Source organism: Chamaea fasciata, unplaced genomic scaffold, assembly GCF_029207755.1.
Source record: "Chamaea fasciata isolate MVZ Bird 193981 ecotype frontalis unplaced genomic scaffold, bChaFas1.0.hap1 SCAF_10, whole genome shotgun sequence".
In the NCBI taxonomy this organism is placed as follows: Eukaryota; Metazoa; Chordata; class Aves; order Passeriformes; family Sylviidae; genus Chamaea; species Chamaea fasciata.
The window spans coordinates 26695172-26722873 of NW_027094095.1; the positions used below are offsets into that span (position 1 = coordinate 26695172).

Below are 27702 nucleotides of genomic sequence, written 5' to 3' on the forward strand. Positions count from 1 at the left end.
TAGTAAGAGTATGCCCCAGGCCATGGAGGGTGAAAACTTAAATAACTACAGAGAATTTAAGTCTGCATTATCCATTTTTCATTCATTACATTATGGCAAATTATCTATGGAGTATAATAAATTAATCCCTTGAATTAATAATCTTGAAGAAAGACCATGAAGTATCTTGAGTTACTTAAGTCAGCCTCTAAAAATCCTAACAACTACGAGCACAGAACACATGTGTAAGTAACTAAAGACATGAACAAACAGTGAAGAAAAAAAGGAAAACAACGCCTTCCCCTTAAGGCAAACCACACTAAAGGTTGCCAGCTTAAAATATTTTTTGGGGGGTGGGTCTTTCATACTGCCTTACTGAATTGATTTCCTGTTGTGAATCCTGCAGATGTTGCTGAAGAGGTCCCAGCTGTGCTTTCCCAGACTCTATGCAATGCTCCAGCTCTGCAGTTTCTTGCTGCAGGCGACTCAGCTCCTCTTGGGCTTTGGTCAGTTCATCTTCATACGCTGAAATCTTTGATTCCTGGCTTGTTATTTCAGCCTTCAGCATGGCAATCTAAAGCCAATGAACAGTATTTCAAGTAAAAAAATAAAAAAACAACAACAAAACCAACCCAAAACCTACGCCCAAATACCCAAACAACACTTCCAAACACATTCAAATACTATTATTTATGACCAGAAAAAGTAAAAAATCTCATAGCTACTGCAGAAATTACAAAACATACCTGAATGAACAGTTAATTCTCTATTGGTCTCAATAAGAACAGAGTATTTTAGCTGTTCCTCTGACCAACACAGATATTTCTAGTATTGAAAAGATCATTTCAGACCTTAAAGGAATACAATGGCTTTTTGTTAGAAAAAATTACATAAGATGGTATTTTTTTAACCACTAAGAAATCAGTCCTAGTAATTAGTGGTTCTAACTACATTAATATTGTATCATAATTTTGCTAACCATTTTGCTTTAAACCTTATTTGTGTGCAAATATATCTCAATATGTTTGTGGACACACTGACACTAAATTAGGAACACTGAAGTGAGTGATGTGTTTCCTATGCTCCGTTGGTGACAAAACCCTGACACTCAGGCTGTTTATTCGTTAAGGTTTTTTTCCCTGCCCCAACAACTGTAACTCTGCAAGGCTGAGTTCTTCAAGACAAGGCATTTACTCTTCCCAAGGGCACTGGCCACCAGACCTTACCAAATGGGCCTCCTCTGCACACTTCTGCCTGATGTCATTAAGTTGTTCTTCCAACTTGGCCTTCTGCTCATCAAGATCATTAAGGGTTTCCTGCGCTTCTTGTTTCTGAGCTTGCAGCTTTTGCAGATTACTGCTCTCCCGCTTTACTTCATCCTGGAGATCCTGAAAGAAAACACATCAGCTTGACATTTGTTCCCTCTCTCCCCCTAACCACTGAATTCTGCAGTACAAACTGCAGTGCTAACCCAGATTTCAAAGGATCAACAAATATCTTCCAGAAGCCTGCATGGATACCAGACAAGCAAGTACACTCAGATTCTAATTCAACGACATAAAAATAATCAGGTTGTTTGCCTTTGCTTTTCTTCAGGAAAACAAATCTCACTGAAGTATTGAGATCATGTACCAACACACAGATGAACTGTTTTCCTCTCAGCGAGGTCAGGTTTTCATTTTGAATTTCAAAGCTGACTTTATTCAGGCTGCTGCAGTGTCTCTGTCCTGTGCATTAGCACTATGTTTTACTGAGTTTCTTACTAAGAACATGGACCTATTGGAGTGATTCCAGAGGAGTCCCTGAAGGTGGTCAGAGGGCAGGAGCACCTCTGCTACCAAGACAGGCTGAGAGAGCTGGGGCTGTTCACCCTGGAGGAGTGAAGGCTCCAGGGACACCTTAAAGCCCCTTCCAGGAACTATAAGGCACTTGCAAGAAAGTTGGAAATGGACTTTTTATCATGACATGGAGTAACAGGACACAAGGGAATGGCTTCACACTGACAGAGGGCAGGTTTAGATGGGAGATTAGTAAGAAATCCTTTGCTGTGAGGGTGGTGAGGCCCTGGCACAGGTTGCCCAGAGAAGCTGTGGCTGCCCCATCCCTGGAAGTGTCCAAGGTCAGGCTGGACGGGGCTTGGAGCAACCTGGGATAGTGGAAGGTGTCCCTGCCCATGGCAGGGGGTTGGGATGAGATAGGCTTTGAAGCCCCTTCCAACCCAAACCATTCTGGGATTTTGTGATAATAGAAATCCTTTATTCTGCTCCATCCCCCTTCAAAACACATGGCCAAAAATAGGAACTGTGTTTTGGAGCATGGTGAAAGACGATTAACCCAAATGCACTGCCTCCTAGGGCATTCCTTCCCCCAATTTTGCAAGGATCAGCCAAAAACTTATTTTCTGTGTATCAGTACAGATGAGAAATGCACATTTCATACGCAACAATATGAAATCTTTTGATTTATGAAAGAGCAACAAGTATGTGTCTTGTGTTTTAAGTACATTAAATAGCATCATAAAATAATTAGTTCATTTCTGAGCAACAGGAATGGTTATACTTCAACAAGCTACAGAGATAACACTGAAAAACACGTCAAGGAAAGAAATTAGGAAGAAGAAAGAATCATCAAAGTCAAGAGGAAGAGATAATACAGGGAGATCAAAAAGGATTAATACAAAAGGAAAAGTATTAGATGAAAAGAGAAGACAGCAGCCTTTCTGAGAAAATACAGCAATTTCAGAAAGAATCATCAACAACACTAAAAAATGAACAGAGAGCAAAAAAAAAAAAAAAAGAGGATAAGAAAACAAGCAGACATGAAATTCTGGTTAAATCATACGTTAGTGCGCTGCTCTAAGCTACAATCCTGCTCTCCATTTCTAGGGGTGTTTTGTTTGGGTTCTTTTTGGTGAGGGAGACAGTTTATCCATGTGTTGTGTGCTAACACCTCCACGTAATGAGGACAAAAAGCCAGACAGGAATAGAAAGGCATATGCTGCAGCAGTCAGATGCTGGGGAATTAGCTAACCTCAAGACAACTGGAGGGCCACTCAAAGATACATCACAGATGCTTTTACGTTAAAAATCAACCACAGGACCATGCAAAAAAATCTCCCAAATCAAAACATAAGAAGTCCCCCACAAAAACCCCCCAAATCAAATTTAATTTCAGTGAAGTGTATGCCAGTACAGAGCAGTCAGACTCGGAAAAAGACTGGTTATTTCTAACCCATGAGAGAAAAAACAGCGCACACACAAAAAGCTCTTAGAGCAGCTACTGACTTGGATAATTGGGACACTCTTGATCCATTCATTTTCACAAGGCTTTGAAAAGCAAGAATCAGCTGACACTTAACACAAGCAGTGGAGGAAAAAAGTAACAGCTTAAAGAGACTTCAGCCTCCTTTTTCCTAAAGGAAGCCAGAATTCACATCCACATAAGCTAAATATAGATCACCTACACTTTTTTCTGTCCTAGGCACAGCAGTAGAGAAGCACTGAAGAGACCTAACTAAGCCTGATGGCTGCCAGAAGAGAAAGGAAGGAAAAAACCCAACCAAACCCAAAACCCGTGGTGTTTTTTGTTCACATATGAACCTAACCTCTCCAGAATTAAAGGCTGCAGTAGACACAACACACAAAATTGGCTACAATACTCAAAGATGCTTCATGAAGTAAACCAGGCTCCAATTAAGCTCCAATTTCAAAGAACACCTTTCAGCACAGAAGCAGCATATTAATGTTCAAGCACTGAATAAGATTCTAAATGAAAACTACTCAGGTACTTGAGGTGTTGGCATTCTAATGGTAATAGTAATCCTTGTATTACATTTATGATCATTATAAATCTTTATGCCAATATAGTGTAGGACAAGGAAAGTTTAGGAATCCATATTTCCATGGACAATGGATTTAATAGTTTGCCAGTCTGTCCTTCCCAAGACAATTCATGTGCTAGAATATGTTAAGTCTGCAAGAGGACAGAAAAGTAAAACTTCATTGACTTTCTAATGGCATTGGTGCACGGTAATAGATAAAAAAAAAAATCCAATTCAGAGGGATGCTCAGTGCATGTAACATTGAGGAAACACCCCTTAGTCTCTGCTACTAAAGAGCTGATAATTTAACAAGCACATTAAACCTCATCAATATGCTGTATCTTCCTTACAACTCTTTTTCTGCCTTTGCTTATTAGTACCTGTTTATGTATTATCAAAAATATTTTATAGAAGAAAAAACTATCATTCTTTCCTTCCTCCTATACAGATCAGTTTGATTGACCACTGACTGTGGCTATATTTGAGATTACAAATAGGTCTGTGGAAGGAATTCTGGTATCAGAAACCCTGAAGTGTCATGCCACAAAGCTAGCTTGAAGCAAGGAGGCAGGTTAGAGCAAACTGGTTTTGTAGACCGTCTTTAGAAATGTCCTCATCAAAATAAAACCAGAAGAAAAAAACATGAGGCAAAGATAACCTTAGTCTGTCACATTATTCTCTGAAGTTCTAGAAAGTTTGTTGAAACATGCAGGTCCACCACCAGTCAGGGATAAGAAAAGATAAAGGGCCACCAGATTAAATAAAGGCTGCAGCCATTTCCTGTTTGATCCCGGAGGTTTCTCATTCTTCTGACAAGCCAATAATAAATTGTTCCTTTTTTGCAGACTGACAGAACTCTAACAATATTTAACAAACAGCTTGTGTGACCACTAACAGGTTAAAGACCTGAGACAGCTGCTCCCAACACCACTGCTCAGGATACAGAGACTCAGGGGCTTCTGTGATGCTACTGCATGTCAGACACAGGGATGACACTGTAACATTCAAGGTAAGCTTTTTATCCAGCTTACAAACCTTTTGTGCAAAGGCACTAGAGAACTCAACCCTCATATGAGCAAACACAGATTCCAGAAGACACCAACAAAATAATCTTGTGTGCAAAGCCAGAAACACCCCTGAGAATTCTGTGAACAGTGGGAAAAGGAATCTGCAGGGTGGGGAGGGGAATGACAGTGGAGCACAGGCATGGGCAACTTCCACACGCATTCCTGCAGCTGCTGGAGCTGCTGCCAGCATGACCAACAGGCCAGCATCTGATTATCTCCTCAAAGGTCACACTATTAATTATCATCCAGGCTCCAAGGATATTAAATCACCCTGCACAAAATTCACGACTCTTGTAACACATTAGCTCCTTTTCAGCCCAACCGAAATTGAAATGCTGAAATCTTGCATTATTTACTCTTAAGTAAAGGTTATGCAAAATGATAGATTCTTAAAATAAATTTAGAAATAAATAGAAGTCGCCAGATATCACACTGGAGACTTTTCTTTAAAACAGCAACTGAAAATTTAATTGAAATATTGTTTTGGAATATTTAATTCAGAGCTTGGCTAGTCTGTCAGCACTCTAAACACTGATGCTGCCTGCATAATTTTTAATGTCTGCAAAACACTTATAAATTTAGATTTTCAGATATTCAAGAAATTCAGTACTATCCTTTCAAAAAAAATCAACAGATTCTTTTTAAAATTCACTTATATTAGGCAAAATTAACTTGAGGCAACATTTCTCCCAAGCTGGTAATTACTGCGTCTTAAGAAGCAGCCCTATACACAAGCCCTTTTAATTCAGCCACTTAAGTTTATTAATTAATTTACAGTGCTACAGTGTCCTCTTTAGTTTTAATTACACAGTAGATATTCTTGTTTAAAAATAAAAAAGCAAGAAAGAAAAATCTATTCTTTTGTAATATTTTTCATTTAAAACTCCATGCATGCAATATATCCTATAGGAGCTTGCACACTTATATAAATAGACACACCTACACAACCCCAAAATTATACAGAAAATACACTTCAAAATATACTTTTTCTTAACCACCAATTATTTTTTTTTTCTTTTTACTGGATAAGTGACATGATCTAAAGACTCAGCAATCCCACCGTCATTAAAACAGCACATGGTGCAATATCAGGTGTCTGAACAACAATTTGTTATTTTATTTACCTGGACCTCACTTGTCCTCTGCTTGATGGCATCTTCTTTCTCCTTCAGGTCTTGCTCTACATTATTCTTTTCCCTGGAAGACCAGCAAACAATGCAAGAATACTTAAGAACATCAGCTACAGCAGGTACAGTTATCCAGCCCCCTAAGCCTGTATCTCTCTTTAAATACATAGTGAAACATTAAACACAAAAGATGTGAGGGTTTTCTGCTTTCCAAATTATTTACAAGACAGAAGCCCACATAAGTGTTCTGCATAAACCCCCCTTGTCTTTCCACCAACTGCACTCCAGTGATAAGAATGGCTCAAAAATGGAAGGGGGCGGGAGGCAGAAATCAATGAAATACTGTCTCCAGTGATCTCACTGTTGCTATGGAGCACTTGTCTAATGAAAACTGCTAGGAAAAGTGGGAGGGATTGCATCAGATTCCATCTATTAACCCCTGCAAACACAGCGATGCCTGTGCTCACAGCAGCCAGGGAACACTCCCACAGGCCAGTAGAGCCCATTAATGCCCTTGGCCTGTCAGATTTTGGATCTGTCTGTTGGGAAGCTCAGGCAGGAACAGGAAGGTTGGCTTGGCTTGCTGGAATCACGATCTGCTCAGACACACCACATGGAGTGATTTGCTGTGTCATATCAAGCCTGCCTCTACAGACATTTATTCAAGTTTAAGTGACGGCTGATGACAGGGGAATTATCATCAATAAATTCTCATCAGTCAGACAGAACAATAGCTTTACGAAAGGGAAAAAACCCATACAACTCAGAAGTGTTACTGTTATTAAAAAATCATGAGGGTTTCTCTCTAGACAGCATATGGAATCTTTTCTCCTTTCACAGATGCAGAAAAACATTAGGCGCTACAGTTTTTACACAATCTTCTGTAGACATTTACTTTCTTAAGGACTCTTAATAAATCAGCACACACATTGAAGTTATAATTTGAACACACCTAACCTTTCTAAATGAAATACCATAGTGAAAAGTTATTTGATTGTATTACCGGTATACACTGAAATTAAGGAACTTCATATTTTAATAGCAGCAGATTGTTAATCAATCTAAAACCATTGATTTTTTTACTCTTATTTGAAGTAAAGCAGGTCTACTCTAAATTCTCTTTACTCAAGCTAAGAAAGTTCTGTTTACTGCTAAACCACACACAATGGAAGATAAAAAGAACACAGATGTCAGATCTTAAATTAACATTTGTTCTGACAAATAACTACTATAGATTATACTCTGCTATTATTTTTCTTATTATGTGATTAGAGAGCAACTTTCTGATTATGCCCAAAGGGGAAGTTTAAATGGAAGGAAAAGGAAAGATGTGGAAAGAGGAACTTTGAAGATCAAGGCTATTTATTCTGTTAAGTGTGATCCTTCAAGTTTCATAAAATTCCTCATTCCTCATTCACCAGAAGCTGGAAATTCTAAAAAAAATCTTTACCTTTTCAATCAAAGCTACAGCACACTCTTCTAGCTCAACAAGCATCTGTAGCATAATTGTACTTAGATATTTAAAACATGGCAACACAGGCTTGAAACAAGCTTTTTTGCTTTGGCTTCCGTAACTTTCCATGAACAAAGGTCTCAATAAAGCAGTTCTACAGATCTATGTACAAATCAGGCTGAAAAATACCTTCAAGCCCTCAAACACCATCAAGCACAGCCAACATTCATATAAATTCTTCCTGACTGATGATAAAAGAGAGTAGGAAAACAAATACTTGTTATTTTTCCTGCTGGGGTGGGAAAACTGAGCAAGAAATAGAACTGCAAGCAGGTATGTGCGGTTAATATACAGCCTTTCCAGATTACTGTCACTGATGTGCCCAAGACTGTCAGAGATGCAGATCACTTCCTTTGTACTTCAACACAAGCCAGGTACCTAAATCCTTGCAATCTGGACTAAGCAACAGGATACAACACCCACCCACTGGCACTTCCATGAGCCAAATCAGAGCACAAACAGTGAATTGGAAAGAATCAAGTGAAAGAAGTATTGTCAGGCAGAACAAGAAAAGCTTGGGCAGCAGTCTCAGGCAAAGGAAAACAAGCTGAGTGTATATAGTCTACACATAACACATCCCCTCCTCCCCCCAGAAATGCCTCTTTGTTACAAAGAAAAGACAACACAGACCTACTTAATTCACTAATTCTTCTGAATGCCTCCATTTCTTTTACAAACTATCTGCTATGCCCCTGTAGGAATGCTCAGCAACTGAGAGAACCAAAAACAAGTAACAAAATTGATTTACTGGATATGACAGATTTCCTGGATCACGAAGTCCCTTACTATGTCCAAAAAGCAATCCAAAAAGAACTGTGGTCTTGCCAACAAAGGACACTTGTAACCAATTCAAGTCAATTTTTGAAAGCAATAAAATTTCCCCATGCATTTTAATAGCAGTCAGGTTGGGAGAACCTCATACCAAATAAACTAAAAGCAATGACTAATAGATGGTTTCTCCCATACAGATGCTTCATGATTTACTAAATCCCTAAATTTAATACTAATTTGTGAATGGAGTCATTTATAAATGGGAGCCAGCACACTGCAAATATCTGTCATAGCTGAGAACTGCAAAGTCCCTGTGTCAGCAGAGGCATTCGAGCCAAACATTCAACCTTGGCCACGCTGAATCACCTTAGATGCAAAAGCAAAAAAAATCATAGCTCTTTTCCATAATAAGATGATGGCTACTCACAGAGTGTGTACCATTATCTACATAGTGGCCCAAATTTTTTTATTTTCACATACATTTGTAGTTTTGGGAATTCCTAATGTAGTAGTATTCAGTTTGGCAATACTAGAAAACATGCCAAGGGTTTGCCTTGTTTCTTCTAACATTTGTTACTCACAACCTCTTCTGCTGCAACAGCTCAGTGACTTCCAAAGCAGGGGTTGAGTAGAAATGATCTATCCTACCTTAAAGTTCTTTGCATCTCTAAGGTGATGTAGATCTCTGAAATTTGAAACAGGGTTGAAAAGGTCTGATGCAAGTGTATGGCAGGGAGAGATTGCCCTGTTTTTCTGGGGGATGCTTTGCTCTTACATTGCTATTGAGAGACCAATTCACCAGCTTTAGGATCCTTTTAACCTGATTTATAATTCAAGACAATTTAAATGTTGCCATCCAGTGTATGTGAAGGATGACATCTCTGGTGATATATCCCAAGTTCAGCTCAATTACTCCTCATGATTAGAGAAGAACGTAGTGCCAGTAAAGCCTGAAGAAATTCCGTGAATTTGTGGGCCATCACTAACTTTGAAAGCAAGAAAGCAAGGTTGGGTTTGTTGGGGAAGAAAAAGGTTTTATGGCTCAAAAAGAATATTGAGAACATCTGGTCCAGCCTCTGACCATACTTATCAAGAAAAGCCTCAAACAGCTTTCTAAAAATATAGTGCAACTGGAAAAGAATCTAAGAGACAGCAGCACTAACAGGCTCAAAATGATGCAGGTTCCACAACAGCCCAAGGCCAATCATTCCCCCCACCAGAGGGGTATTATCCTCCCTAATAAGTGCTCTGCACTTTATTCTTCATCTGATCCTCAACCTCCACTCTCCTAATATTTATCATATTAACAAAGCTATTGGCCACCAGACTGCTTTCCCACACACAACTGCTGAGCCACAAAGACATTACCTATGTATTCTTTACTCAGTCTCTCCAAAAGCTGCTTTCCACACATTGTCATTCTTTTGGCCATTTCCTCTCCTGCCTTTTTTATTTTTTTCTGAAGTGCACTTCAAAAATAGATTTGAATTCTACTACTGGGTCTCAAAAATGCAGTTCTTGGACACTTCTCAATGGAGTCAGAGACTAGAATTCTTACATATTGAGTCCAACAGCTGAATAATCTATCCTGTTTCATAATGAACAGAAGTAACTTCAGTTTAAATTACATTTTTATATGACAACTATCAAGTCTGAAAATATACTTCACCCGTTGTAACAGAAATGTGGAATTACCAAAGATTAAAAGTTTCCTACATTTAGCACATTTTTAATCCCATTCTGTTCTGAACCTCTAAATCATATCAAAGTAAATTTCCCCTTTATAAAAACAAATGCACATTAAGAGTTGTCCCTACCCTATCTTCAACAATCCAGTATCATTCAATTTAAAATAATTGTCAATGTATATCTACCCCTCAAGAAATGTGTGGAAAGAAAGTAGTGACTTTTTAAAGGCCGTGGTTCCTTCACAGTAAGAAAAGAAAACCAGACTCAAACAGCCTGGCTTGTATGTTAGGCTGCAAGCCCACCTACTGAAAACCAACTTAATCTAAAAATTCATGCCAGCCAACAATTTATTTCCCTCTAAGACACCAACAATAAATATACACAGTTGTAAATCCTATTTCAGGTTAATAAATAAATGTGAGTGTCCAAAACTGGAATTAATATAACCTGAAGAACAGTGGAGGCAGAGCAGGGAGAAGCAAGGAGGCAGTGGGAGTAATAAGAGAGAATAAGCAAGTGAAGTGAAAAAATATTTATACATTTAAGAAACAGACTGTGCTCTGACACACTGCCAAGTTAAATCCTTCCCACAAGTGACATGAATTAGAGAGGCAGACTTCATTATGACAAAGCACCAGCACTTAAAAAATAGGAGAATTTACTGTTCTTAATAGAATTTTCAGTAGATTTATGATAGTAACAAGAAAAACACTGAAGAAAAATACTTGCTGTCTCAAGAGCATGATCAAGACTACAGAAAATATTTGAATTTGATTTTCTTAGTCACTTGAAGTCATCTTAATTACCTTAGAAATAATTAATGGAATCCAAGAGTCTGCAGTCACCAAAACAATTTTCCTCAGTCCAGTAGTTTATTTTATGACACAAGAGAAGCATCCTCATCTTTACCCCCATCAACACCCTAGCAGAAGTCCATGCACAGTCATCTTCCCACTCCCTATCCTGCGTACTTACTGACCTTTTCCATCTCACTTCCTTACTGCCACCAAAACCAAGTCCCTTGGAATGCCCTCTACAAATAAAAGACAACTAAAACCCTTTATATATGGTTCCAGCATCCTAAAGATTTGCTTCATTCACATCTGCCAATAAAGATGAACGATGGAGAATATCTCCATGTCAGGTTCTGAGACACACAGCTCTCTGAAACACACCCTGAAGGCACACCCTGAGGGACAGACCCTTCACAGTCCTGCTGTCATTAACTGCACTCTGTGCGAGTGAACAGAGAGCAGCAGTGTCACACAGCTCTACAGACATGCTGTGGTATTGCTGCCTGCTTTTCTCTTGTGTACTGAATTGTTCTTTAAAAAACAGTAAATAGCACAACTGAATCCCAGGCAACTCTGGCTGTTCCTCCCATACGTACCTCTGCAGGTCCACAATTTCATTGTTTAATGTATCAAGTTCTTTAATTGCAGAAAAATCTGCTACAGAATTCGGTCCTTGAGTACTCTGAAAGATAAAAAAATAAATACTGTTAGTCTAGAGCTTATGCTGTTCAACTACTACATTCACTTTGCTTTTTGTGGCAACATGAGCTATCCTCTTGTAACAACTGCTGGTAGCGTTGTATTTCAAACCTTCAATCTTAGAAACCCCGAAAGAGTACAGATGCTGAGAACACAACATACAGCCAAAGCAGGGAGACAGCTCAATTCAAAGAGAGTTTCTCTCCTGCACACCCTTGAAGACACCTTCCACAAAAGCACATCACTATCTAATCATACCAAAAACCATAGAATCTTGTCCTAAAATAAGACTTATCTGACAGTTAGTGTTTAGGTGGTTTCCTAGCATTCATTTGAGAGAGGTTTGCTTACTACTTCTATATTTCTTCACCCTGGTGATCCTCATGTTGCAGAGTACAGCCACTGATTTACAAGGCTTTAAGGGATACTGAGCTCGTTCAACACGAACCTCCAGAGTACTCAACAAAACTTTGATTATTCAAAGTAACTTATACCCATGAGTTCCCATTTACTTAATGTCTTTATAAGACAAATTATTTGTTTCAAAAAAAGTACACATAAGTGGATAGAGAACAAATGCTGAAGACAGAAATTACAAATGCTGTAATTATTCTTCTGTGCCTTGTCACAACATGAACATGCTTAGAAATCAACAACCATTGTAGCTACCTCCTATAAACACACCAGTTCCTTCAAATCTTGAATGAAGTCATCCAGGACAAACACAACATTCCGAGGACAAGTATATACATGTAATTTAAAAAGACAAGTGATACCCCCAAAATAACGCAGAAGTTTATAAATGCTGAAGTTTCTCTACAGATAAATCAAGATGCCATTAACTATGTGCTTACTCAAACTGACACTCTGGGGAAGGAAAAAAACCCAAGAGCTATGAGTACACTGTGGCTGAGAGAATTATTCAGCAGAGCTGCAGACTATTCATGCATATTTTACTATCACAAGTGGTATGGACTGGGAATAAAAAAAAAAACCAACCCAAACAAACAAACACCAAAAACACCTCCAAAAAAACCAAAACAAAACCCCCAAACAACAAAAACCCCAACACAACCAAAAAACCAACCAATCAACCACACAGCTATTCTTAAACTGGTTAGTGTACAGCTCAAATGGGAAAACTAGCTATGATGTCCAGTCCTGTTCTACAGGAATTACACAGCAGTTTTGCCGAGTTGGTCATGGCATTCCAGTGGAGTTTTTACTTCCCTAGGACAAGGATAGAAGGAACAGATGGAAATATTAGTTGCAAGAAAATTTTTTTCCAGACCTCCAGTTTAAGAAATTCTGCACACTAATGCCAACATCAAACTTGAGGAAAATGTAGTTCAATCTTATTTTCAATTGTTCAGGAGAGCTGGTGGGGGGGCAGGAACACAAAAGCCGACATTTTTTAGCCTAAGTACACATGTTAACAAGGACAAGTTAGAACCATAGGCTGCCGTTACTACACTGCAACATGCATGCAAAACAGCTCCTCCCATTTTTAACTCAAAGTTGTAGTAAAAGGAAATTCCCATCAAAATTTTTTGAGAGGACCTTACATAAAAGTTTCATTTTTATGGCTTGTCATGCAAGCAGTGACCACAAACAGTTCTAGGTAAAGAAACACAGCAACAAGTTTCAAACCATAATGAATACCACTTTACTTACTGATATTTCTGCTATCACCTTTGTATGGGTCAACTCAGAAGATGAAGCCTAAGTTGGTGTTTTGGGGGTTTTTTTACTATGTAAGCTACACCACATGAAGAAAACCAGCAAAAACCCTGTATCTACTGCCTACTGACTCAATCCTTTGAGTTCAAATCTTGAGCAATAATCTTGGACAAAAAAGTTCTTTCATATCAACAAGACAACACCTCTTTTGAAAAAGCTCAAAATGAGCTGAAGGTTCAGCTCATTTTAGTATAAAAATCTCTTGTTAAGGATTTACAGAGCTAATTGAAAGCTAACTTACCTTCTTACACAATATTCTTACTCATCACTTAAGTTAGTGATGAAATAAAAACCACACTGATGTCTTTGAGAGTTTTATAAAATCAATTTAAATCCACAGAACAGCAGTAACCAACACTGAGCTCATCTAATGCTTTCTAATCACTCAATTTTCCGCGATATCGTCAATAAATCTGTGAGTATTAATCCTACCGACAACTGGCAAATGCCACATTGGGCTACTGCTCTGTCACCACTTCCCCTGTAATTTCACCAGGAAGACACAGCTTTTTCTCTTTTCAGTTTAGGCAGCCAGCAGGAACAGCCCCAGAGGTCTGGACTCAAGGGAGAACCTCGGGGTTATTCCAGATGACCAACACACAGTGACACTTGAGAGAAGTGCTGAGCTAATTCGTGACTATGTGAGAGTCTTAGAAGGATGCTCATTATTAAACCAACAGACAGTAAATATTAGAAAAGCAAAGTTTCTCTAACCTTGAGAAAGCAGAGTTAACAAACTGACAGAATAATAAGGATGAAAAGCAGAGTGGTGCAGAATGGAAAAAACAGTCCAAACTAGAAAAGAGACATAGAAAGGAAAGCAAACATACAAAAAAGATTAGTAGAGTTGCAAATAAAGCAATTACTTTTTAAAAACAGAATGTAAAAATGAATTAAGATACCAGTTACAGAAACTCAAAAAAGCAGTGCCAAATTTTGAGTTTCATTTTTTCAGGTGCTAATTTTTCATTCTGTTCAAGAAAGTTGTAGAATTAGGTCAATGTATTGCACAACCAAGAAAAGGTAATTCACATCAGACTTCATGATGTGTAAAACACGCAAGAATTTGTGATGACCTCTGACATTTTGATAGCTACAAATTGAACTGCTGAGGTACAGCTTACTGCTGGATTAAGATAGATGGCAAACCAACAGACTATGGAGATACCTAAACTATCTGTGAGGTATAAAATGGAGGACCATTTACTTTTAAAACTTTAAATAACTCTAAACTTTCAGTTCACGTTGTTTCCAAACTTATTGAAAAAGACGGATGTAAAAAAGGTAACTGAACCTTTAGGAGAAAAGCACTGACTTGTGCATGTCACTTGACATGGAAACTCAAATTTCTTTAAAATGGCAGCAGAAGGATTATTCTTTCAAAAGAGAAAATAATGCTTTCCCAACTTAAGATCTCTCTGCTTGGTTGGCAGGTGTAATAAATGACAGCTTCATTTTGAAATATGAATGGAAGATTTTGTCAATTCTTTGCACCTAAGATTTGTTTTCTTCCTGATATTATGATAAATTTAGGATATGCCAGCACTTGAGGTTGCTTCTTGCTGTAGCCTTTGAAATTAACATTTGTTTGAGATTTACACCAAAAATGCCAAACCCATCCTTACCTTCTGTAAACTGACACCCCTGTCTGAAGGTGGAATCATTTCTGGAGTCAGAGCCTGAGGTGGATCAATGCCCTTCGTTAACTTCTGATTAATTAAATAGAAAGCCAAAGCAAACTGTTCCTTCGAAAGCTTCCCACAGTCCTTGGTGTCACAGAGAGCCCTGTACAGAGATGTACATGAAATTTAAAAAATCCTCATTTCTCCAAGTACAGCCTTATTTAGTGTAGTTGCTGTCATTTACAAAAGTGAAAATTGCTAGGGTGTACCTCCTCTTCTAAAACAAAACTCTAGTCATAGGAACCATCACTCAAACACACACAGCCACTTTCACTTCGCATGTTGAGCCCCACAGCTGTGCTCTGGTGAAAAGCACAATCAGGGCTGTAGGTCGCTAGCAACCTTCAGAACTAACACAAGTTTATTTACATTTTCCTGATTTTCCTGAATTAGCAGTTGTGCTAACCATAACTTGGGGGAAAAGAGAAAAAAGTTGTTCCTATCAGAGCACCCTGCAACAGCTCATAGTGAGGAAAGAATTAAAAGAGCAGTGAGTGTAATGAAGGCATTGCTGTAATGAGCATTGCTAATCGAATGCATAGCTGTAAGGAAAGACATGTTGGAGAATGAGATGGGACATAAATCTTGCATGCTAACCATTTTATAGAAACAATTTCCTTTCCCAGTATACGGGCAGGATCAGTGATCAGATACCTGTGATGATGTGATGTCTTAAATACACAGAGATAGCTGAAATGCAGTATTTGTAACACTCTGTGTTCAGGCATAAACCTGATTTCCACCCATTCCTGTCCCAGGGCAGAAGCAAGTAAATGATCACTGATAGGCCATGCTATTACATACAGAAATGTCACTTTCAGAAATGTCAGCATAGCAAGAAGTGAGAACTATGCCATCATCTACACAGCTGTCACAGGAAAAAAAACGTACCAGATATGTGCAAGGAGAGCAGAAGGCAGTCCTGTTTTCAGGAACAGTTCTTTGGCTTCCACACCTGACACAAATCCATCCATGTCCTTGTCAGTTTTCACAAAGATCTCATCGTACTTAATTTTGTCTGCAGGCGACACGACCCACTGAAGGGGGATGAGGATGGAAAGGAAAAAACCCAAAATCACAACACTAAGATACAGGCAAGTTCTGTTTCCAGTTCAGACTTACTAATTCAAGGACTACAGCACAGATTTTAAAAAAGTGATACAGGTGCCTAGTTCATATAACAGTTTTATCCTCCTAAACAGACCTGAAGAGACCCTCAAGCAACCACAAAAGTAGAACTGAAGCAACTCCCTCAGTGAAGCACCCAGGCTGCTTGGTGCTGCTCTGCCCTTGTGCCTATGCAACAAAGGCATTCCTTGGGGGCTGGATCTCCTCCCTCATCACTGTGCTCAGTCACAGTCCTGCTGACAGTCTGGCCCTATCAATTTTACTCCCCTTTACACAGCTGGGAAGCTTTAGCTGGAGAGACCAGAGAGCTGCTCAAGCCCAGGCTGTTAATAGTTGGGCACATTCTAAGTTGAAGAACTTACATCTGAACAAGGTGAAGTTGGGAATTAAAGCCACTTCTGTTACTTGAGCAATTTGTCACAACATTCAGCTAATATAAAGATGTCTGGGGTTTTTTGAGTGAAAACAGGTTCAAGTGCATGTATGGATGCTAATTAATTTCAGTGTACACAGACAATTAACAGATGACTCCCAAATGGTGCTATATACAAACTCACACAGAATGGCACTGCTTTGCAATACATACAGCAAGACTTATCCTCAGGCAAGGAAATTTCCAGATTAAAACCTTGGCACCTCCAAAATTAAGATGCCAATTTCTTACTGATTACTCAAATAAGGGTACCCAAAAATCCAAGCTGCATCTGATGCATTAAGTACCAAAGTACTTAAATACTCCTATCAATTTTTTTCTTATTATTTTGCATAGAACAAGTTATATATAAGCTACTTGGAAAGACATTTCCCAATTTTTGGACTGTAAAATGATGAGGAGTAAATAAGATGCCTGGGGAGGGTAAGAGGCATCAAGCTGCCTAATAATCACATTCAGAACAAAAATCAAACCTCCTGTGTGCAGGTGGATATGCTGGACCTTTTGTTTCCTTTTCCCATTGCTTGCATTTATGTCTTCCATTTTAATTCATGTCTTCTCCAAATTGCACACATGCACACACATAATGACTGCCACAATCTGCTTTAAGAACGTGTCCACATTTTAATCAATCTTCATCCAGAAAACTTGTGCTCTGTAAATGTGTACCTGGACTAATATTTTTTGTTGAGCTTGAAATTATTTGTTTTTAAAATAACTTCCAAATCTGTACTTAACAATATTATTTTATCCAATTGTTTATATCTGAAGACATCTAGGAAAAGTAAAACAGGGTAAATTTTACACCTCTCCATCTGGTCTCCATAAGCCTCCTAAAACCAACCAACAGGGCGAGAAGCAAACTAAAAACCTGTATCAAGTTTCTCCATTCAGGCAGTCCCTGAACCACAGCACTAAGAGCAGAAATTTTCTGCTCCCCAGTAATTTCAGAACTGTACCTGTGTTAATGGTGTTTTGGCAGCTAAAATGCCCACAGGTGGCAAGGACTGATGAGACTCTTTGGTTGAAGATGGTATTAATGGCATTGCTCCTGGAACACTGAGAGGTTTTCTCTTGGACGGTGGCACCAAAGCTGCAGGCAAGGACATTGGCACTGGTTCTTTCTCCAAAGCACAGTATACCAAAAACATGGCCTGAATAAGGGAAAAAAAAAAAAAGCATGTGGATGTAAATATATTAGAAATATACATACATATATAGAGAGAGATACTAAAGAATTAATTAACAAATAACTTTGTAGCAGTTTTTTAATTATGTTTCCCCTTCACAAATCCCTCAATTGAGGCAGCTCATTGCCCTCTAAATTGTGTTTTTCATTACCACTTCCTTCTGAGGATCAGTGCTTAGCAAGTGAAGTTCAGTATCTTTTAGAACATTAAAATACTTTTCCAAGCTTGTGCCAGTACTTTTGGTATTTTATTTGAGAGAAGACTTCAAACACTTTAATTTATCACCATTTTCCCAGAAATTGCTCTACTTAGCATTTAATTCTTTTGTTGCCACCATCTCTAATTTAACACTTCTTACATTACTTTGTCAATCCCGGCATTAACAGTGTTAAAATTCTAACTTACTACAAACTTTCTTCACGGATACCTTGAGGCATTCAAGTTCTATAAATACTGAAGGTTAAGGCAAAACTCAGTGAAAACACTCAGTGTCTCATGGGACAGCAGATCTCAGGTGTAACTTTTTAACGGCTCATCTAACCCACAAAGAAAGTTACTGCTGTGTACCGAGACACATTCAACAAACTGACAGAAACATTAAACAGCACTAAAACTTGATTAAGGACTCTGAATAAAGATAATAAATGAACCACACCGTCAGAAATTAATATACAGTGCATCTATTTTAAACCCTGCCATCAGGTTTGCAAAACCCCAAGAGGTAGAAGATACTTACAACTGCAAACTCATCTCGATCCAACATTCCATCACGGTCAATATCACTCAATTCCCACACCTACCAATAAAAAGCAGAATATTGGGATCTTTGCCTAAACTGCAGCAGTTTCCTACTTAAAACCTCATTAAAAACTAACATGAGAACAGCCTCCCTCCACCATATCTCAAGTTCTATGAAGATTAACAGTATTAGTTTCCAGTGAGCAATGTAAATTCACATAAACCACACAAAAGCAGAGAGATTTTTAAGTTGGAGACAGAGGCACCCTGCCCTGACCCAAGTGTTAAAACAGTACACATAACTGATACACTGCAGTTGAGGTGATCTATCCAAATAGCAAAAGAAATTTCGTTTTTCAGTTTCATAGTTGCACCCCATAGGATCTTATTTAATAGTTAGGCGCATTACTACAAATCTTCAATTTGAAAAACAGGTATTGCTGAGTGCAGCACAGGTATTACTTGTGAACTGAGAATTAAAAAGAAAGATATTCTTACTCGTCCTAAGATATCCACTGGCAGTTTTGAGTTAAGGAGCACAGGTTTCACCTTATCCCCTGACAACAGTCCATTCACTGGATTTAGGCTGTCAAAAATAGCATCATACTTGACCTTGTCTTCCAGCTGCAGGGGCAGAAGAAAAGTATTATTTATGCAAACAGTCACATCTATAGCCTAAGAAGCAAAAGTTCTTTCAAAAGTGTTAACTTTTTTTAGTAAACACACATTGCAGCTCCTGATGCTTGTAAGAAAACATCAAAAAGATATAATTTTTAAGTCAGAGACTCATCAAAACCCTGTGAGATTTCTTCTTCAATTATTTTTTTGGCTTCACGTAACAACCTTTTTTTTTTTTTCTTTATTTTAAACTTCTAAACATGAAAAGATTTCCCAAGGGTCAAGTGCTCTTATTAAATCAGGTCTATTAGCCCAATTACAAACTGAACAGGAATGGAACTATCATACTTTAGAAATGTAGCATTAGATTTTTCTAAGAAAGACACATTTTCCTGCAAACCAGGTAACAGTTCTAGGTAACAGCTAATATTTTCTTTACCTTTACAGCCCATGGTAGATCACTTGATGCTGTTCCACTGAGTAGCAAAGGACTACCAGTATCAGTCTAAGGAAAAACAAGGCAAAAAACCACCAGGCACATTAAAAGAGATGTGATTCTGACTTTGCAAAACCACCCCCTTACTTGAGAAGGTGCTTCTCAAAGCCAGAACTGTATTTTAATCATTCATACCAAAATTTAGTGCAAAAAAATTAAAACATTTATTCCATTAAGGACAACACTAATAGAACAAATACCACATATCTTCAAATTATACATAATTTTATATTCAAATCTCCACTAGAATATGTAGCAGCTTATTCCATGTTGCTTGACTTTTTTCCCCTGTTGTAGGGCCCCATTGCCCTACAACATCACCCTCTGAAGTGTTTGGTATTTACACCAAACCTTCCTAATTTTTTTTCACTTAAAAGCAGCTCTTACAAATATGTTCAATTAAAAAAGAAATCTTACAAATCTTGGTGGAGGAACAGGCAAGTTAAGACTACTCAGGGAAACATCCAATCCATTCTGTGCACATGCTACAAGTCGCAAAGCCACAAAAAATTCCTGCATGGGGAAAAAAGAGAAATTTTGAAGGTTTATAATATTAAAAAATATTTTTAAAAGATGGTCAAAAATATATATGCTATATATATGAAAAGTTGTACATGGCTTCCAAGGGGGTCAGAATGTGACAGAAAGCAGCAGCCAGCAAATGCTGGCTTCCTCCAGTAAGACAAAGTTTGCAAATAATTTTCCAAGAATTAAGTAACTTCCTGGCCAGTGTAGTCAGTTCTCAGCACTCAGTTCTTCTATAACAGTTCTTCAGTGAAAATCTGAAGTGTAATTACAGCTGTTTATCTTGGAGGAACTGAGCTGATCCCACAGATGGTTAATGGAAGTGGAGGAAAACAGAAAAATGAACCAAAGGAAGACCAAAAAACCCCAACACTGTTTGGTAAACATTACAACCTCCTTCTCTTTCTACCATGGGAAGAAGCAGTTCCCTCTCTACAGACTGTTATTTATATTTCAAAGGAGACAGCAACACACATCAGAGCTTGTGGTAGCACGGCTGAGATGTGAAGTCTGTCCCCACACTGCTCATTGCCGCAGCTTGGGAAGGACAACTCCAAACAGAATGTACCAATGTCAAGTCCACCAAAATTAAAGAAATAAGAATTTTGACGATTTTATGAGAATTTTAATTTCTGCATTGTCTCCTACAAGATTATGAGGGAAAAGTCACCTTCTTCATAAATGCAGTACATTAAACCTTAAATTACTTCTCAGTAAATTGCACAGCTACACATCAGTCCATTTTACAACCTGGAGAAATGCTGATGAGGCAGCTGAATGCTGTTCAATTTATTGTAGCTTTCACTCAAATGGGAATTACACAGCCAGTCAAAATTAGAAAAATCTGTTAGAAAAATCTCTTCGAAAAACTGCTTTCCCAAACCAAAAATTTCAACTTTCATCTTGTTTCAATGCTGGGTAATGGTTAGAGTCATACACCACGTAAATAATCATACCTGTTTGTTCAGGATACCTTTGCCATCAGTATCAGCTAGGTCCCAAATCTGAAATATAAAAATAACAAAATGTTCACAGCACTTGAGAGGATGTTGGCAAGTCATCCCTCCATTTCTAATGGACTCTTGGAGGAAAGTTCACATCTTAACTTTCATGATAGCACTTAGTTGTGATGACAAATTTAAATACTGCAATAATTTCCATGACTGGATAGAAACTATTGAAACTATTGGATAGAACAACTGAAAACACATTAGGGAAGATCATGTATCCTGTAGTTCTACTAAGTATTTTAACTTAAACAGGATACTAACTGATCAAGAAGACAGGGTAATTAAATAATTTAAATAATTGCCATTAAATACCTTTCCAAGTACTAAATCTGTCAATCCAGACTTTTTCAAGAAAACAGCTGCATCAGAAGCTAATACTCTTCCAGCATTAGTAGAATCAACCTGGGGGAGGAAAAAAACCTCACATGACAAACTGGCTTTTGAATTGATGCCATCTCTTTACACAGGCTCCCAAAAAACCAACCAAAGAAGAATGCTCAAGTTAACAATCACTTTGAGGACAATCTTCTGAACCTATCTAATTAGCCCCTCCTAATTAGCCCTCACAGGCTTTTCCTCTTGATGCCATCAGTGATTTTAAAGAACAGAGAATTCCAGGGTTTGATTACATTCCATTGTCCAAATCTGCATTCATTACTGTTAGGGTCTGAAAAAGAAGGCTCTGCTTTAAAGATACCTTTGCCACCAGCAGAGGGAAATACTTACTCCCTAAAGTGAAACTTATTTACACAATGAAGCAGTTGGTGATATTGGCTGAATACCAATCAGCACGTATTTCTCCCTGGATCAATAGAGAGATCATTAAAATAGGGAGTTATTCAAGTTTTTTAAGTGGAAACAGTATTTAAACATCTTCAAGCGGGAAAAGAAAGAAGGAAAACTTACATCACCTACATGGTGATATAAGGACAAGGGAAATACAGGAAAAGCTGAGAGTCCTTGAGAGCCTAAAGAAAAGGATTCTTTAAAAGGGCACAGTATGGAAAATAGGACTAAGGGTATCTTCAGTCAAGTCAGCCTTACTACATCCCACACGTGGGGTGATGATGATGACAACTGCACTATTTCCAGTCTCACAGCTTTGTATTTAAACAAAGGCCATATTCAATATTGTGTTTGGAACACAAGACCAACTGCCCAAGTTCACAGGTGCAGCACACACAAGGTACTCAAAGCTAACAGCTTCCCAAGATGGGATTAGAACTGGCTCCTGAAAGACTGTGGGGAATTTATCATTTGGAAAGAATGCTGCAGCAGTTGTCTGTAGACACTTCTGAAAGGGAACAAAACACTCTGAAATCCCAAAATCGTAATTTAATATGAAAGTGAAAACATCTATTGTTTTTAACTCAACCAGTATGATTTTAATTAGGAGAGGGTTTTTCCTGTAACTGAGGATGCCCTGCTCAGAGCAATAAGGTAGCAAACGCTACTGTCTAGCAGCTAGGCTAATTGATTTATGGGAGAGCTGTTCATCTATAGGCACAAAGCTGCCAAGACAGTGCATCAAACCTCTTTTCAAAGAGTGGAGTCGACCTTGCGTGTAACACAACAACCTTGGCACCCACTCAGAAAACCTCCAGCCTAGTACTTCTCTTTCAAGAAAGTCACAGAACACCACAGCATCAGCTGTGTTTACTTTTTTATTTCCCCAAGTCCAAGCCAGAGGAAGGTGACTTTAAGAGATTTAAGCAGGATTCTTACTTAACCCAATACTGATCTAGGGGTTTTTTTGTACAATTAATTATTTAAACCATAGTAGTTATTTTTATGAAGGGTTGATTTTAATTTCTGTACAAATTACTGAGTCTTGAATGCTGGGGTGGGGGTATTTATGCTTGATTATTGCACTGGGATGACTGCTAGTGTTTATCAGTTGTACATCAGCTTGGCAGAGCTTTTCCCCTGATGTGCAAGAAGCAGTTTCCACAGCTGCATCAGCCAACAATTCCCTTATTACAGCCTGTCTTTTGCAGGACCAGGAATTACCAGAAGTTATAAACATATATCTGATGTGATTAGGGCAGAAGGTTACAGTGAGAAGAGCTTTAGCTCAGGATTCATCAAGAATTCAGCACTGTTTCCCTGCTGCACTGCATCATGTGATTAAATAATTTCCTAGTACTTTATGACAGGTATTTAAATTTATCCTTTAACCTCACCCTGCTTTGAATCAGTCTATAAAAGGTTAAACAGAAAAATATTTATTTGAAAGAAAAGAGTGCCTATTAAAACGCTGAGATTCCAATTTCATTCCAAGTACAAAGGGCAGAATTTACACCCACTTCACAACACACCTTTTGCCAGATGAATTCCTGTAAGTTCGTGATAGAACTGGCAGTGTACTCAGCATCAGAGCTGCTTCAGGTGATGAATTTATTCATATAAAAGCACACTCCACCAGCACCGTAAGACAAAGTGGGAAATGTCTCCCTAACATTTCTGTTCTGAAAGTTGACATCTCCTTATCTGAGGAATGGAAGGGAAAAGTTCCCTCGTGGAACTGAAAGTCTTTACACACGTTTCAAAGCTCCTCATTAGGAAAAATGCTTGCAGCAAAGAGTTCATCTGAGCAAGTCAGAAAAATAATCCTCTGAAAAACAAATCCACTGGCACCACTTCACTAACAGTAACATCATGTTTAAGGAATTCCTGTTCCTGTACACTACTGAAACCGCTGGACAACAAACAATGCTCCAGTTTCACTAGGCTATGTATTCCAACAAATGGAAGACACTGACTTAGGAACCAGTATCACATTTGTGCTTCAATTCAGTTCCTTTACCCGAGTTTTTGCTGCAGTCAGGAGGAGGAGACAGGCACATGGCAAAGGTGGGACCTGACACTGAGAGTCAGGACTGAGCTAGGAACCACAGTGTGCAGAACAATCAGTTCCCAGCCTTTTCCTGTGCCTTTATCATGATTTCTTATTATAAGGGACTTTCCTAAGGTTTTTAGTCCAATGTCTAGAGGTAAACACTCAGTGGATTTGTCTATCTGAAGGAAAACTTTCTGAGGGTTTTACTAACTCCTTCAGCCACCAGGAGCCATCTGAACTTAGATCAAGGTAAACTCTCTCTTCTTGTTTAGCCATTTCAAATCTGCTACTCTCCTGCAGAGGAGGAAATCCCTTATTAAAGTACAGTGGCAAGCTCAGACTTCAGGCATCATAGGCCGATACACTTGAACTGCTGTTTCTTGCACTTGATAATGGGACTAATCCTCCAAGCACAATCCAAAAATAAGGCATGGATAGAAATCATGGCCTTGTCCCTTCCCCAGCACACAAGCTTACATTCTGATGTGGACACACAAAAGAAGCTCCTAAATAATGAGGCCATGTACACCATAACCAGTCTTAGGACAAACAGACAGGAACATTACCAATTGCACAAAGGAGAAAAAACTTCCTATAAGGTTGGTTTTTTACAGGGTTCAACAATTACTCATCATGTGTATTACAAAACAAAATTATTTTAAATTGTTTCATACAACCAAGTAGTTTAACTTCCTTGAAAGCTTTTACATTACATTTGTACAATAAAGTACATTATGTATGTGACAGAAAATACTGTTATTACAGAATAGGTGAAACAGGTTTTTTTTTTAAGAAAAGTTGTATTTATAGGAATCAAGACACCTTGGTACTGCTGGGCCAAAATACAGAAGCAAGTGATAAATAAAATTTATATTCTTATATTTTATTTATATGTTTGTTTGGGGGTTTTTTTTGCATCATAAAGTCAAAAGATCTGCATCTACTGAGTGAAGCTGTAAGAACTACAGGCATTCTGTTTGCATTCAGTGGCCTTCTATCCAAATTTCACTCCTTACAACATCCTGTGATTAACTCTGGGGATATTCTGAGTGAGAACCAAGTCTTATATGATGCTAACTGAGCTACAAATGCAAGAAATTCATCTTCACTTGTAAAAAGTAACCAAGAACATATCAATACAGCATTTTTAAAGAATCTACTCCATCCCAGGACCTCACAGTCTGTTAGAACTGTCAAGTGATGTATGTCATACATACCTGCCAGTTTCCTAGAAAATAAGGGTCATCTTACAACCAATATTAAATTTATACTGATATAGCTCAGACCCAAGTGTTAGCTACTATAAAAATACATTTTAAAGCACCTTAATTTTTCTTGAACTTTCATTGCTTACACACTGTTGGCCAGGCTGAGTCCATAATTAGGAGGATTAATATAATTAATATTCTTTAATTAGATTAAATTATTATATTATTTTGCTTATTAATTAATAATTAATATTCTTTAATTGATATATTAAAGAATATCAATTCTTTAGATTCCAAATGAGGTCTGTTCTTTCAGAATACACATACCTGTCGATAGAATTTCTCATACACAGGATTTCCACTCGATAGCTGGAAAAGAGACAGAGAGACAATTAGCCCTGGAGATCCATATTTCAATTTCCCTCTCCCTGGACAAATCAAGATATAAAACACTCCCCACTGGTCTTCAAAGAAGCATTTATTCTGTACAGTGATGAGGAACTAGGACAGCTCTTTGTGCTGTAACTTTTAGAAGACTGACTTCTAGTTTTGCAGTCATTGACACCAGCCCAGATCAGATTTCCCTCAGCCAGGTCACCAGGTGAGGCTGTGTGAAACAGGAACTCTTAGGCAACATTGTCTCTGGGCAAGAGCAGAAACCTGAAACGACTCAGGCTAAGAAGTGCTCTCTAATATTAGAGTATAAAGCAATATAATTTTATTTTGCTGTCCACAGCATCATTCTTTAGAATTTAGTGTCACATGCAACCAGTCTGTAAAATTTTTAGTTACTCAAATTAACCCCTGGATTCAAAACTAAACCCACAGCAACGGTACCACATTAAAATAGAATAATATTCTAACTTTGGGTTTTGTAACTTGAACCCTTCTTGGGGATAACTCTGCCTTCGTTCCACAGCCCTCTACCAGACATTCAGGGCTCACCTAAAGTTAAGTGGACAAGGATAATGCAGCTTCTTTGGAAAAGGCTCTTTCTTTATTTTCAAATTATTATTAGAAACTCAAAAAGAATCTAAGACCTGAAACAATGCAAAACCTAATCTCCTGGCCTACACTAAATACCTCTGCCCAACAGACTGCCAGGAAATGAAGTTGTTAGGGTTACCTCTCTTCTCCAATGTAAGAACAGGCACAAAATCAGATCCTATTTTCATGAAGTGCATGTTGCCTAAACCAAAGGCATTTTTGCAGAGGATAACGCTAGAATTCACAGTGCGTTGCCCTCACAAACCATGTGGGAATGCAAGCTAATTACACAATACTTACTAAAAAAAGCCCAGAGCACATCACCTCAAATATCATCCAAAACCAGAGTTCTCCCCCTTAGAGGAAAATCATCTCAAACCCCAGGATTTGCAGACCTTTGTAAAAACAGAATCCAACAAAGTAGCTTCTCTGGATTTAAAATTTAGATGTTCAAATGGAAATATGGAAAACCAACAGTATGGTGGATGCTGTCAATCACATCTTTGTAAAAACCTTTACTACAGATTGTATAAATGGTTGACTGCTTGAATAACACCACATCCATTCTCCTACAGCAACAGCTGCTCTTCTGGCTGAGCACTCCATGTCCACAGGTGCTGATTATCGGAAAATTATACTAAGAGAAGCTGTTTGGTAGAAATTAGTTTAGTGTGATCTTGCGCAATTACAGAAAGTGTACAGCATCACTAGAACATCCTAAAATGCAAATTATAGAGTACAGCTAGAAATAACAGGAGAGCTTCCATTCAGAGCTTATTCAGCAAGTATACTGCCCCAGAGACTCAGCTTCTGATTTTCTAGATGTTTTTTTAGTTCTGTGTTTGGCAATTTTTCATGGGTTTTGCTGTTGTTGTTAGGTTTGGGTTTTCTGGTGTTTTTGGGGGGAGGGGGCAACAACAGGGACACACAGCTGGTAAGGTTTTATTTGATTGCTGGGAGGTGGGTGGGAAATACCTCTCCCACAGCCAGACATGAAAAATTACATATGCTGGGAAACCATCATTGGTATTCACTGCAATACCTCCATTTTTATAGCGTAACCTTGCTCTGACTTTGCACTGGTACCCAAAGACTTTTATTATTTCAGCCATCAACTAAGCATGCAGTTACACATCCCTTAAAATAGCCTGACAAAATATATTCAAGCTTTGCCAGCCCTCAGACTGCCACAACACCAATACAACAAACAACTTCCAATCATTTCCCAGCACTCCACAGCATGCTGTAGATTCTTACCTGAACCTCACGTGCTTTATTTACCCACCCAGCTACACTTTGCACAGCAACTTAGAGGGGTAGTTCTCCCAAATGCCCAAGTATTTGACTTACTAAGTGTTACTTCATTAGAATGCGAAAGTCTAGGCACAGGACAAAATTAGAGCTGTGAGCAGAGAAGTAGAACAGAGCTGGCCAGTGCATCTGCTGGAACCATCGATTCTTGTGCATCATCCCTCTTGCCCAATGTCACCCTTTGCTCAGCCAAATGTTTCCTTATTACAGCCAAACTGACCATTGTCACTCCTGGACAGGAAACAACATGTTGAAGTCCTGCAATGGAAACACTAAGTGCGAAAGAATCTTTTCATTCAGTACTTAAAGAGTATGAGCCAGTAATTCTTTATTTTGTT

At 38.3% G+C, this 27702-nt stretch overlaps 1 protein-coding gene across 5 annotated transcripts in view; it reads right to left on the reverse strand.

Annotated features, from left to right (window-relative positions):
* The window catches only part of EPS15 (epidermal growth factor receptor pathway substrate 15), a 68468-nt gene that overhangs the window by 15269 nt on the left and 25497 nt on the right, over window positions 1-27702 (reverse strand). For all 5 annotated transcript variants that reach the window (XM_066192805.1, XM_066192802.1, XM_066192803.1 and 2 more), the window contains 14 exons: window positions 25394-25435; window positions 21332-21421; window positions 20966-21013; window positions 19902-19997; window positions 19428-19493; window positions 18869-18994; window positions 18369-18428; window positions 17402-17596; window positions 15773-15918; window positions 14825-14984; window positions 11357-11442; window positions 5991-6063; window positions 1206-1367; window positions 356-553 (listed from right to left, as the gene is read on the reverse strand). In XM_066192805.1, coding sequence (XP_066048902.1) covers window positions 356-553; window positions 1206-1367; window positions 5991-6063; window positions 11357-11442; window positions 14825-14984; window positions 15773-15918; window positions 17402-17596; window positions 18369-18428; window positions 18869-18994; window positions 19428-19493; window positions 19902-19997; window positions 20966-21013; window positions 21332-21421; window positions 25394-25435 — 1548 coding nt within the window. The remainder of the gene's footprint in view (window positions 1-355; window positions 554-1205; window positions 1368-5990; window positions 6064-11356; window positions 11443-14824; window positions 14985-15772; window positions 15919-17401; window positions 17597-18368; window positions 18429-18868; window positions 18995-19427; window positions 19494-19901; window positions 19998-20965; window positions 21014-21331; window positions 21422-25393; window positions 25436-27702) is intronic.